General features: G+C 43.6%; 1 protein-coding gene across 1 annotated transcript in view; it reads right to left on the bottom strand.

Moving 5' to 3' along the window:
- The window catches only part of CDH12 (cadherin 12), a 259,798-nt gene that overhangs the window by 58,882 nt on the left and 186,756 nt on the right, over positions 1 to 14,160 (bottom strand). The window contains exon 6 of the mRNA XM_075921427.2: positions 573 to 826. Within this exon, the coding sequence (XP_075777542.2) occupies positions 573 to 826 (254 nt within the window). The remainder of the gene's footprint in view (positions 1 to 572; positions 827 to 14,160) is intronic.

The following is a 14,160-nucleotide window of genomic DNA, read 5'->3' as shown; positions in this document are numbered from 1 at the left end:
TCAATCCCCAGAACCTCTGTTAAGGTAAGGGGTGTTAGTTAATGTCAACTGGTATGATGCTTTTTGTGCTATGGACTCCTGTTCTTCAGAATCTACCATATATAGACTCATTTCATATAAACCACTCCATGAAGCATCTACTTTTTTTTATAATTACTTTCAGCAACATTTATTTGGGATTTTGGCTTTCAAGTGAATTGAGTTACATATCATTACCTGGGCCATTCAATCTCATTCTTTGCATGAGTTTAGAAAATAAGAACAAAAGAATGGCTGTACAGGATCAAAACATGTCCCATGTAGCTCAGGATCCTGCCCCACGACAGTGAATGGTGCCAGATGTGCCATAGGGAATAAAGAGAACAGTGCAATTGTCAAGTGATCCATCCCTTGTCATGCAGTCCAAGCTACTGGAAGGCAAAAGCTTATGGAAACCATCAGCTCATCATGGACCATCAGCGCTAATAATCATCGATGGACCCAGTCCTCTGCAAACTTGTGTCATTCTTATTTTGAACTTTTCGGAACGTGATTTGTGTGAAAGGTCTGTAAGAAGGAAAATGTTTCCTTACCTAACAGAACTGCTGCCAACATCAAGGTCCTGTGCAGTTACAGCACCTATAATGGTCCCAACAGGAGTATCCTCATAAACCTCCATGGTGTAGACAGGCTTGCTGAAAACTGGAGGTTCATCCACATCCAACACATTGATCTTCACTGTGGCTGTATCTTTGAACGGACCCACAGAGTGGAATCGATGATCAAGATGCACATTGGAAGCCTCTACTTTAAAAGTATATGCCTTTTTTGTTTCAAAGTCTAATGGCTGTGGTAAGGACAGACAAAAACATCATCAGATGTGGCAAATTCACTTTGTCAAAGGTTCTGCAGACTATAGAATTTAACCTGCGATAGATGACTCAGAGGCTGGCGTGCTTAGTTCCCATACACTCTCAACAGAATAGTGTCCCTTCCAATTAGTTGAGTTATGCCACTTATAAGTATTAACATGGTGGCTCCCAACCAAGCCCAGCTCACAAATGAAGGTTGGGGTAGAGTTAGGAGTTGAACCAGAATCTTCTGTATCCTATTATCTCAAATCCAAGTACCATTTTTACATACATCACAAAAAATAGAGAAAGAACACTTAGGGTCGTAATGGATCCAACCCAAAATCCTATTGTGTAGAGATGAGTCAAAATAAAATTTTAGGGTGTGGCTTGGAATCTGAATTCAGACCTGGATTTTTTTATCGTGATGAAAAATCCATAAACACTCAATAGACCTAAAGAACTTGAATAGAGGATGTGGTCAAAATCCAGATTTTAATTTTGCAAATTGGATGCAACTCTAACCTGTAGTGGAATGAATGTAACATGGCAGTTTGGGTACAGCAAGCTGTAAGTTACCTGACAAAAGATACATACTGAAATTTGACTAATTTGATCTGAATTTCTTTCTCTATAAAATAATACATTGTCCTTTGCAAACTAATCAGAGATATATGTTCTTTGCATTATTGCACTGATATCATGTATATTATTGAAAGATACGAAAGCTATACTATGAATACAGTCTTTGGCTGAGTTGCCTCTTAAGCTTCTAACATTTAACTTTTCCTGATGTTTAGATAACACTGGCATCTAGTGGCTTTCAGTTATAATAGCCAAGATATAAAATTACAATTTAAAAGGATATAGTATTTGAAGAAAAACACTAGCTTATAACTGTAGGACTTAAGCAAGAAGAGGTTAATGTTTATTTCATTTCCATCATCACAACCATCACCACATTGTCTCCCAATCAGTTTTCTAGCATGGATTTAAGCTCTGCCATATCCTGTCCTTGTTGCAGGGCTGTAATTGGCTTGAGACTGGGATGGTATAAATAGTAGTAATTCCATTTAATTTAATGTGCTGATTTATACCAGCTCAACACCTTTCATAAGAGTTTTAAATCTTTGAAAAAGGCTCTATGCATGACCAAGCTTTTCAAATCTGACAATATTAAGCACACACACGTGTGTGTGTGTGTGTGTGTGTGTGTGTGTGTGTATAAAAATAAAAAAATCAAATTTGAAAACTTTGAATATGGCAAGCTGCTTGTATCAAACTGGTTTCTTTATTCAGGTAAAATACCATTAGTCTCAGAGTGAACTGACAGGGATCAGCTGTAAAGCATGTGCCTAAAATAAATGTTGAGAAGTTTTATTTTAGGCCCAGCTTTATGATTTGTGGGACGGCTGGTTAGCAGTACAGGATAGATAATTTCTAAGGGTCTGATCACCAGGTGGTTCAGAACATGTGGCCATGCGTCTGTGAGCACAGGACTACAGAAATGGGCTTGCGCTATGGCACTAAAAATAGCTGGGTAGACACTGTGGCATAAGCCACAAGGGCTGAAGTCCATTTCCTCTCCCCATGCTACAGCCTAAACAAAATGTCTACACAGTTATTCTAGTGCTAGTATTCACTGACATGGGTTTTTACAGTGTGTAGTTGCCTTCCCCTCCACTATCATCTAAGCAACCCCATATTCCAGGAGGAATGAAACTTTTCACTCAAACCCATATGAAACAAATTTTTTTGTATTTTGAGTTTATGTTTTTTTATTTTAATTTTTTTTAAAAACAAACTTGAAAGAAGTTTCAAAACAATTTGGAACTTGAACCATAAAATCTAAACACTTATTTTGGCAAAATATCAAAATGAATGTCCAAATCCAGAACTTTTTATTACTCACGTGAATTAACAACACCACCAAGAATTTGCAAAGTCTTTGTGACTATGTCTACACTACAATGATCTATTAGAAAAGGTATGCAAATTGCGCTCCACAATTTGTGTACCTTTTTCCGATAGTTTTTGTGGAAGAGGCTTTTCTGAAATTTGGCCTTTCTACACTGGACCAAATTTCAGAAAAGCCTCTTCTTTTGGAAGAGCCCTTCTTCCTCATGGGAGGAGAAAGAAAGAGCTTCCATAAGAGTGTGTTTGCTCTTCCGTAAAAAAAAGCTGAACAACAGACAGGCTCCCTGGATACGGAAGTTTTTCTGGGATACCTCTGGCTATGTCTTTTCTGGGATACTTTTGGTATCCCAGAAAAACCCCATAGTGTGGACACAGCCTGTGTTACTGAATCTCTATTTTGCACCCCCAAAAAAGTTTGGGACAAAAATTTCACCTAGCTCTAGGCAGGAACAATGTTGGGGTCCAAAGAAGTTATTTATTTGCAGATGGCCCTGTCTGATATGGAAGATCTGCTTCACCATATCTCCCTAGCATACTAAGCATGCGATATGGGCTGTCCAGAAAAATTACTGAATTAAAAGAACCAAAGTAATACAGTTTAGATTGCAGGTAAATACACTACTGAGGAGTGCATCATTTCAGACAAAATATAAAATGGCTCAAACAATGGCATCTTCCATGTTTAATCATGGAATACTGCTTTTACAAAACTGTCTGTCAAATGAATGTAACCAAGATTTATATAGGTAGAAATATGTCTGTAGATGCCAAATGTTAGTTGTCCTCCTCCGATTTTCAGTCTAGAAAGAAACAAATGCAATAAGATGTGGAAAATATTAAGCAATGTTCCCTCTAATTTTTTCCATCCATGCACAGAATAAATTTTGCTATGTTCATTGACGCATCAGGAGAAATAAAAAAAATAGTTGTGAGTGCTCTGCTAATCAGCTGGAGAGCATTTGAATCTCTCATGAGTGGCTGTACAAACACACAAATTACAGGGAACGCTGCTTTTAAGTCTCAAATTATTCCTTATTTTCATTCACCCCCATCTAGGTGCTTAACTATCCATAGTGCTCTCAGATATTTCATTCAGCCCCAGAATGGGAACTGGAAAAATTTGCTTTACAACCTGTTCCTGTATGCAAATGAGATTGCATACATATCTCAACCATGAAGATAACTAGAGCAAGTCTTACTATACACCTCAAATCCTGGTACCCAGTTGCTGTAGTGGGACGCTGTTAGAAAATTTGATCATTGATTATCTTGGAGCTACCTAGCGCTCAGCCTAGATTTCTGTAAACATTCCAAGTTTTACAAGATGTTGGAATGTAGTCTAGCTGCCAAACAAATTGTGCATCTCTGCTGTCACCTGGTGGCAGGTCTATATAATTAAACATTACTGTCCATGCAAAATCCTTAATGCTAATTAACTACAGTGTAGTGACTTTGATGTTATAGTGCTCCAAGAACAGCAGAATTTGTACTGGATAAAGATTTAGATTCCTTAAATTCTAGCTAGTTTTACATAAGAGATTCTCCCGTCAGGCCTCCATTTTAAGGTAATGATTAAAAGGCTCTAAACATGGAAGAAGTTACAAAACAATGATTGTTGTTGTAAAATGCAAGTGTCTGTGGAAGTTCTACTAAAAGTCTATAGAGTTAAATACAGAATGAGCTCCTTCCTGTGTTTGGTTGTTTTTAAGGAAAGCCTATTGAAATCTATCTGTACTATAGACTTCTACTAAATTCAAAAGAACGGTTACAAAAAACCATAAGGAAAGGCAACATTTTGTTACATTTCAAAGGTTTTTTCCATAAGGGAATAACAGTTCTACTAGCACCAATGTGGCTATTTTTTTCAACCATGTAGCTGTAGAGCTATTATGAAACCATTTTGTAATCATGTCCTTACTTTCAGTCTCATAACAGAGGCTCCCTTGACAGGCCCTGTCTTTCTTCTCTGTGTTTGAGCTATAAACTACAGCATGCAGACTCATAGAAAAGCACTACCAGTAGATGCAGAGCTGTGTATAGCAAAGGCATTTTGCAAATACTAAATTAACACATAATGACAAAACATGTTAGACTCATAAGAGGTACCAGTATGAGTATTTTTTTAAATATTACTGTTTCCCTTACACCATATGGAAGCAACAGGACTCTGACAAACAATACTTTACTGTAAATTGTACAAGTAAAATATAATATTGATGTTTTCCTCCCTAAATAGGAGGTTATTAAAAACAAAAGTTCCAAAACATGCCATAAACTGAAAGTGGCTTAATGAGTTATTATGATAAGGATGACATAGGTACAGAAAAACTATATGTATGTAACAGAAAAACTGTTCTGACAATGAAAAAAGGACAAGCTCACAAAAAGTATTGGAAAGGCAGTCCCATAATCTGCAATATTTATCCACAGAACATATACAGCATGACATTGGCAGTACGAGTTTTCCCCAAATGGTCACATCCATATTTCTCAGTTCTATCGTGGAGAAGGCACTATCTTTTAGGATAGGATGGTTGGCCAGGGTTTAAATGAGCATAAAATGCGATCTGTGGAGACTGCCAACAAAAAAGTCAGTGAGTGCTCATAGGGAAGATTACATCTGCACTTGAAAGGGAATCCTCTGAACTGTCATTCATGTTAAAATTTGACACTTTCCAACAAGGACTTAACAAACATTTGAACTATCTCACCCATTACCAAGATAGTTTCCCCAATTATCACCTCTAATACCATTAACTCACAAACATCCCACTCTCCCTACCTCTAATATCATCAATTCACAGACACTTACCTTCCTTCATTCCCCCCCCCCCCCCGCATCCCCCTCCTGTTCTGCAATGTGATTTGTCCTTTTCATATTTGTTCATTTTTTTTAATGGTATCCTTTGGTATATATGGTTGTGACTACTTTCTTCCACTATTTGATCTGAGGAAGTGGGTCTGGCCCACGAAAGCTCATCATCTAATAAACCATCTTGTTAGTCTTTAAAGTGCTACATTGTCCTGCATTTTGCTTCAACTACCCCAGACTAACACGGCTACATTTCTATCATAGGGAAGAAGTGTTTTTGTAATGTCTCAGCACCTGACCACAGAATTGGGTTGAGATCACCAATTTTAACACAGACCTCTAAAATATCTGTCTGAGTCTAACTTTTTTTTCCAGTAACTACTTATTGGGGCTGGATCTGCAATGGTAAAGCTAAGATAAAAGTGACAGAGCATGCTGGCCTTTTAAAGAAGGCTCCAGCTCCAACACTGTCCTATGTTCCTGATTAGAGTGCAGAACAAGCAGTGTGCTAAGAGCTCCAGTCCGAAGGACAGCATAGAAGTGTTATCCAAGATTTATGAGAAGGAACAAGATGTGCATATGACCTCCATTCCCTCGCAACAGTGGGAAAAGAAGCAGCAGGAAGCGGTTTTGGTCTTGAGAGGCAACTTGAGAAGGATCTGAAGCCACATAGCCAGGGTAAAGCAGGCTGGAGAGGGGATGCTTTGACTGTCTCACAGTAAGCCAGAACAAGACAGGGTTGGGACTTGTTGTTTACATTGCATTTCTGTGGTTTGAGCTTTTTGTTAAGACCCCAGACAATGTCAAGGATTTAGACAGAAGTGAAGGAAGTGCCCTTCAGCAAGAGAAAATTTGATACTGGGACTAGTTGTCAGCTTTCTTTCAGTAGCTTCTAGCTGGAATCTGTCAGTACCTCTGCTTCACACAGTTCAAGTGGCAAATGGACATAAACCCTCAGGCTATGTCTACATTGGCATGATCTTGCACAAATACACTTTAATGCAAGAGTTCTTGCGTTAAAAGCATTTGCGCAAGAGAGCGTCTACACTGGCATGTGCCTTTGCGCAAGAGATGTGCTTTTGCGCAAGAGCATCTGTGCCAGTGTAGACACTTTCTTGTGCAAGAAAGCGCCGATGACCATTTTAGCCATCCGGCTTTCTTGCACAAGAAATTCATGTTGCCTGTCTACACTGGCCTCTTGAGCAAGAACAGTTGCGCAAGGGGGCTTATTCCTGAGTGGGAGCATCATAGTTCTTGCGCAAGAAGCCCTGATTTCATACAGTAGAACATCAATGTTCTTGTGCAAGAACTCCCCGCCAGTGTAGACAGGCAGCAAGATTTTGCACAAAAGCGGCCACTTTTGCGCAAAATCTTGCCAATGTAGACACAGCCTCAGTGTCCCAGGCAAAAAGTAGGGGAAAGGAAGTTGATGTTGTACTTTGTTATATTTGGACTATCATTATTCCAAAAAGGTGTGACCTTGTTAGGAAAGTAAGGAAATGGCTGATTTCTCAGTACTATGAGGTAAGATTCTGTGATAGTGTGATAACCAGTGTTAAAGGACCGGGAATGTTTGTTATGAAATGCAGTATGCCAAGCATGAAGTTCATCTGCCCAGAAATAACGAAAAATAGGCATAATTTTTAGATGGTATACAGAAACAGCTAGAATGTTTAAAAGTGAAGTGGTGGCAATAGATGTCTAACCAAAGGATAAATTTCCCACTTATCTATAGGGAGCTCCAAAAATGTTAGTAGCCCATACAAGCACCTGCAATAGGCATTTTCAATTTGAAACTGCTATAACCCCTCCACTCACACTCACTCTTTAGGCACATCTAGACTGACCGTGGATTTAGAAAGAAGATATGCAAATTTGGCACCAATTTGCATATATTCTTCCAATCCTGTTTTTGGAAGAGTTTTTTCGGAAAAAAAAGCAGTTACAGATGCAGTTCTCTCAAAAAACCAAAACCAAAACCAAAAAAACCTCCACCTTTTCTGAAAGAACCCTGTACACCTAATTTTTTTTTAGGAAGAAGGGTTCTTTAGAAAAAGGGGTGTTTTTTTTTTCAAAAGAACTGCACCTAGACTGCTTTTTTTTTCCCAAAAAAACCTCTTGCAAAAATGGGATCAGAAGAAGATATGCAAATTTGCATTGAATTTGCATATTTTCTGTCAAAAGCCGTGGGCAGTCTAGACGTGCCCTGAGGTAACACTTGCTGATCTGGTCCTCAGGGACTCAAGAGCTTCACTTAGAATCTTAAAGTAATAGAACCATAGAGCTGGAAGAGACCTCAGAAGGTCATCAAGTCCAGCCCCCTGCTCTTGGCAGGACCAATTCCAACTAAATCAACCCAGCCAGGGCTTTGTCAAGCAAAAACTTAAAAACCCCTAGGGATGGAGATTCCACCACCTTCCTAGGTAACCCATTCCAGTGCTTCACCACCCTCCTAGTGAAATAGTTTTTCCTAATATCCAACCTAGACCTCTCCCACTGTAACTTGAGACCATTACTCCTTGTTCTGCCATCCATCACTACTGTGAATAGCGTCTCTCCATCATCATTGGAACCTCCCTTCAGGAAGTTGAAGGCTGCTTTCAAATCCCCCCTCACCCTTCTCTTCTGCAGACTAAACAAACCCAAATCCCTCAGCTTCTTCTCATAGGTCATGTGCTCCAGCCCCATAATCGTTTTGGTTGCCCACCGCTGGACCCTCTCCAATACGTCCACATCCTTTCTATAGAGAGGGGCCAGAATTTGACACAATACTTCAGATGTGGCCTCACCAGAGCCGAATAAAAGGGAATAATCACTTCTCTAGATCTGCTGGCAATGCTCCTCCTAATGCACCCTAATATGCCATTAGACTTCTTGGCTACAAGGGGACACTGTTGACTCATATCCAGCTTCTCATCCACTGTAATCCCCAGATTCTTTTCTGCAGAACTGCTACTTAGCCATTCAGTCCCCAGCCTGTAACAATGCTTGGGATTATTCTGTCCTAAGTGCAGGACTCTACATTTGTCCTTGTTGAACCTCATCTGCAGGGCTCGACAAATACACTCGCCCACTTGCCCATGGTGAGTAGATTTTACCAGCTGGTGAGTGCAGGGGCGGATTGGCCCGGTGGGCCGTTGTGACAAGCTGGCAGAACCCGCACTGCGGGTGGTGCAGCCCCATCTGATCCGCCGTCCAGCGGAGGAGCAGAGTGCCATTGGGAAGGGGGAAGTGCGGCGATTCTTCTCACCGTGACATGGCCCCGCTGATTTTAAAGGACCGCAGCAGCTCAGCTCTGGCTGAGGCGCACAGCACAGCCAGGGCCCGCCCTGCTGACTCCAGTCCTGCCACGGCTCCAGTCCCCCTTTGTCTCTGCACCGCCCGTTGCCCATGCCAACCCTGATCTCCTGTACCCCGGACCCCCTCCTCTCCCTCTTCCCTGCGACTTCGGCTCTGCACCGCCCTTGTACCATGCACCCTGCTCCCCCCAATCCCTGCCCCCCCAGCTCTGCGCTTCCCGTTCCCTGCACTGCCCCTAGACTCTGATCCCTCTGCCCCTCCTGTTCCCCGTGTCCCATTTCCCGTGCCTCCACTGCACCCTGCTCCCCCCGATCCCTGAGTTCCTCTGGCTCTGTGCCTCTTGTTACCCACACCACCCCCGTACCCCCTCCACTGTTCCCTGCACTCCTCTGGCTCTGTGCTGTCCCTGCACCCTGCTCCTCCTGTGGGTCGAGAGTGAAGGGCGCTTGTCCATTGAGAGGGGCTGGACAGGGCAGAGAAAAGGATGCTGTGACCCAGCAGGGAGTAAAGGGGAAGATCACTTGAAGCACCTTTGCCTTTATGGAAAAAAATGAATGAAAATGACATTTGCTATTTATAGGGCTAAAATGCTGGGACAAAAACAAAAACAAAACAAAACAAATTGCAAAATGCAAATGTGTAAAAGACAACAAAAAGGGGGGGCAAAAATGTTTTGCTTGGGGTAGCAAAAAATCTAGAGCTGGCCCTGGGGGAGGGGAAGGGGCTGGGCTGTGGGGAGGGGAAGGGTGGGGAGGAGAGGGGAGGAGGTCAGAAGAAGAAGAAGAAAGGGGAAGGCACCAAGGGACAGGGGTGCAGGAGAGACAAATGCCAGGGGGCCAAGTGCAGACAATGAGGAAAAGGGCAAGAGGGAAGGTGTCAGTGGGGGGGGGGGACAGGGTAATGCTGGGAGAGGAGTGGGTAAGGGCACTGGGGGCTAGAGGGAGGAGGGGGAGGTGAAAGAAGGGGTGGGCATGAGGAAGGCGGGGATGGAACAAGGCATCTGTGAGGGCACAGAGGGGCATGAGGGGAACGGGGGCAGAGGGTGGTGAGGGGGTGGGTATCAGGGAAAAAGCAGGCAAAGGGGGCAGGGGCAGTGAGGGAAGGGGGAGGCATCAGGAGGGTGCAGATGCCAAGGGATTCTGGGGTGAAGCAGAAGGGCAGACACCTGCAGGGGAGGGACCAGCACCAGAGGAGAGAGACAGGGCAGGTGGGTTGAGGGAGGTTTTAGGAGAGAGGATGAGGAGGGGTAGCTCACATCATCAGAGTGGGGCTACTGGAGGAGTGGGCACAGGGGTAGTGAAGAGCTGGTGGAGGGGGGCAGGTCTCAGGAAGGCTGAGGGCAGTGAGAAGGGCAGGAGTCAGGACAGCAGAGAAGGGTGAGGATTTGGGGGGCAGCAGGCACCAGGGGAGCTGATGGAGTAAGGGGAGGAGACATGGCAGCAGAGAGAAAAGGTAGAGGTTTATAAGATATTTATTAATAACTTGGGTGATATTTATTAATAACTTATTAGTAATTACAGGCAGTCCCCGGGTTACATACAAGATAGGGACTGTAGGTTTGTTCTTAAGTTGAATTTGTATGTAAGTCGGAACTGGTACATATTGTAGGGGAAACTCTAGCCAAACATTTTTTTTAGTTTTGGATAGCATAGGGAAAGGTTAACTCCCCTCTAATGTTTGTTTTGCTGTCTGTTCCCCTGTTCAGAAGATTTCACATCTATTTCTGTCCCTGTGACAAACTCAGGACTCAAGGAGTAACTCATCAAATACCAAACAGCTCTGCACCATGCTTTGAGCTAATAGCTTTATTTCCACACACCACCCAGGGTTCTAGGAGGAGGGTCCTTTTTTTGCTAACACAATGAGGCCAGCACTTTGTTTGTTTTGGTGGAGTCTTTGTTTGCCCAGGGAGCCCAGCATGTATAGGGGGAGGAGGGGCGGAGAGGCTGCTTTTGTCTGCTGTTCGGCAGCCTGTTGCTAAGGGGAGGGGGCAGCCTGTTGCTGGCAGGGGGGGAGGGGGGAGGCGTGCAGGATGCGAGGCCGCGGGGGGGGGGGGGCAGCGGGCGTGGGGAGGCACTTTTCCTCTGCCCAGCAGCTCTGCGGGATCCCTGTCCCTGTGGCCAGCTGCTGCAGGCAGAGGCCAGTTGGAGCCGGCCGAAGAGGAGGAGGAGGTGGATTCTAGGACCCAGGTGAGCGAGCCCCGGGGACGCTGCTGCGCTCCGGGAGCCCGGCATGTATAGAGGGGAGAAGGGGCAGAGAGGCTGCTTTTGTCTGTTCGGCAGCCTGTTGCTCAGGGGAGGGGGCAGCCTGTTGCTGGCAGGGGGGGCAGCGGGCGTGGGGAGGCACTTTTCCTCTGCCCGGCAGCTCTGCGGGACCCCAGTCGGAGCCAGCCCGAGGAGGAGGAGGATCCTAGGACCCAGGTGAGCGAGCCCCGGGAATGCTGCTGCGCATGTGCGGGAGTTGCCTCACCCCGTTCGTATCTAGGGATCCGACATAAGTCGGATCCACGTAAGTCGGGGACTGCCTGTACTGTTCTTATACTTATTAGGAATTTATGCCATTAAAAAAACACTTTTTGTGGGGGAGGGTGGCGAGTCCCTTTTTTGTCTAGTGAGTAGGGTTTTCCATAATTTGTCAACCCCTGCTCATCAGATTTCTTTTGGCCCAATACTCTACTCTGCCCAGGTCTCTCTGGACCCAATCCCTGCCCTCCAGCATAGTGTCATCCGCAAACTTGTTAAGGGTGCAATCCATCCCCTCATCCACGTCATTAATAAAGATGTTGAACAAAACCGGTCCTAGAACAGATTCCTGGAGCACTCTGCTAGGAACCGACTGTCAACCTGACATCAAGCTGTTGATCACTACCAGTTGGGCCCCACAGTCGAGCCAGCTTTCTATACATCATACAGTCCATGTAGCCAATCCACAATCCCTTAACTAGCTGGCAAGAATATTGTTGGAGACCGTATGAAAAACTTTGCTAAAGTCAAGGTATATCACATTCACGGACTTCTCCATATCCACAGAGCCAGTTACCTCATCATAGAAGCTAATCAGATTGGTCAGGCACAATATGCCTTTCATGAATCCATGTTGACTATTCCTGATCACTTTCCCCTCTTCCAAGTGCTTCAAAATGGATTCCTTGAGGATCCCCTCCATGATTTTTCCAGGGACTGAGGTAAGGCTGACTGGTCTGTAGTCCCCTGGATTGTCCTTCTTCCCCTTTTTAAAGATGGGCACTACATTTGCCTTTTTCCAGTCATCTGGGATCTCTCCTGATCTCCACGAGTTTTCAAAGTCTCCATGGCTAAAGGCTCTGCAATGACATTTGCCAACTCCCTTGGTACCCTCGGATGTATTCAATCCAGGCCTATGGATTTGTGTATGTTTAGCTTTTCTAAATAGTTCCTAACTTGTTCAACAGCAGTAAGCACCTCTAAAAATGAATAATTGCCAAGGGACATGCCAGTAAAATACAGCCTGGCTTCTGCTTTAACCCATTCAGCTCACAGAACCAATGTGGTAAAATGTCCCACTGAGGCATCATGACGGTGCCAGCTTTACGTATCAGACTGGCAGACCGAATATCCCCAGGGGTGTAGGAACCAAATCCCCACCCTTGTTCTCACCAGGCAAACGTAATCTCCAAGCCACTGAAAAGAGTTGAGAACTATCCAACCAATAGCGTCTCTCATCCTTCCTACTATGTCCCTTCGCCCTCTGTCCCTCCCATTTTTCCCTCCACACCTCAGGGTCCTACCGCTCAAGATTACTGCCCTCCACACCCAAGTGCTCCCCCTGCCCTGATTATCACAGAATTTGAATAAAAGAAAAAAAACTAAGTGCCCCAGCTTCGGCCACTGCTTACGTGTCGGAAAGCTCTGAAGGGTTCCTTTGGCCCAGGTGGAGGGGGATCCATTCCTCCTGGCCATTTATTGTTCAGCCCAGTTCCACTTAGCGGGCCAGCGAATGGTACCTAACAAATGATCCAGCCCTCCTCTCCTTGCAGCACACACGGCTACTGAAAAAACAGCACAAGGCTGGCTGGCACTCCTGCATCTTTGACTAGCTCTTTGAAAAGTGATAATGGGGGAGCGTGGATGGCGCCCTGATCTCACTACCCTGCCTCTTGTGGCAAATTGCTCCAGCATCACACAATGGGAGGAGGAGATCATTCCATAAAGTCCCAAACTGAAATTCCCTTGTAATCCAGGAGCAGTGGCTACTTCATGAATAATGCAGAAAGATTTTGAAATTGTAAAAAACACTTTCTAAAATTGCACGTTTCAGCACGTTCCATCTGATGACATCAAAACACTGAACTAAAACCAATGAATGTACACAAACTCCTGTGAGGAAGGCATGTATTATTGTCCCTTTTGACAGATGCAGAAACTGAGGCATGGGTAAATTAAGTTCCTTATCTGCTGTTATTTTCTTTAAAATCAGTGTCTATGAAATAAAGGCACATGTATGTGCATAGAAATGAATAATTATATGTCTAACTACTAATATTTACGATTCTTTTAAAAAGCTGAGTGATTAAGCCAAAAGCAATTCCCCCCGACACACACTTTTTAGCTTTATTGCCTTCATTACTTGCTTCATTCTCCTTGGAGTTATTCCTATACCAACCACACAGTGGTGCTAAATGCCAGTAGGAGACTGACTGCAAAATGTAATATCTGTTTCTTGTTTATAAAACAATCACTGTAATAACTAAATTTGTACACTGGATCATATCTTGTAGCTAACTGGTCAGCAGCTCCATTCTGAAATTTAAGAAGTGAGCTTACTTCATGTAAAAAGCATTGGCTTACAAAATCCATCCAGTGCCAGAGAAACACAATACTCTCCTCCCTCCCCTCTACCCTCCCAATTCACTTGGAATACAGAAAAGAAAAACCTAGCATGTGTCATTTCTGCCAGCAGGACCAGCTTTAGCAAATGTGGGCCCAATTTGAACAGTTTTGGCATCACAAGTAGATATGATCAAAATGTATATCAATATAGTTGAACATTTTCAAAAAAAATGCTATCGTTTATGCAAAATTTTACACAAAATTAAATCAGTTGCCTTAAGTGCAGTAAAATATTTTCAATTGCAATCTATCCAATCTTTTCAATAAAGTTTAGTTTGATTTTTAAAAAGTTTCCAGAGAGCGTTGCAGTTTTCTGTTGCATTGATTTACTTTTTAAATAGTAAAAATGGAGTCTTTGTTAAGAAAGTGTCAGTTCTTTGGTCAAATTCCTGTCCTTAGTGATTTCAGCACCAATGATTTCACTAGGTAATAT

Source organism: Pelodiscus sinensis, chromosome 2, assembly GCF_052426305.1.
Source record: "Pelodiscus sinensis isolate ZL-2025 chromosome 2, ASM5242630v1, whole genome shotgun sequence".
NCBI classification, from domain to species: Eukaryota; Metazoa; Chordata; order Testudines; family Trionychidae; genus Pelodiscus; species Pelodiscus sinensis.
This window is presented reverse-complemented; position numbering and strand designations above follow the sequence as displayed.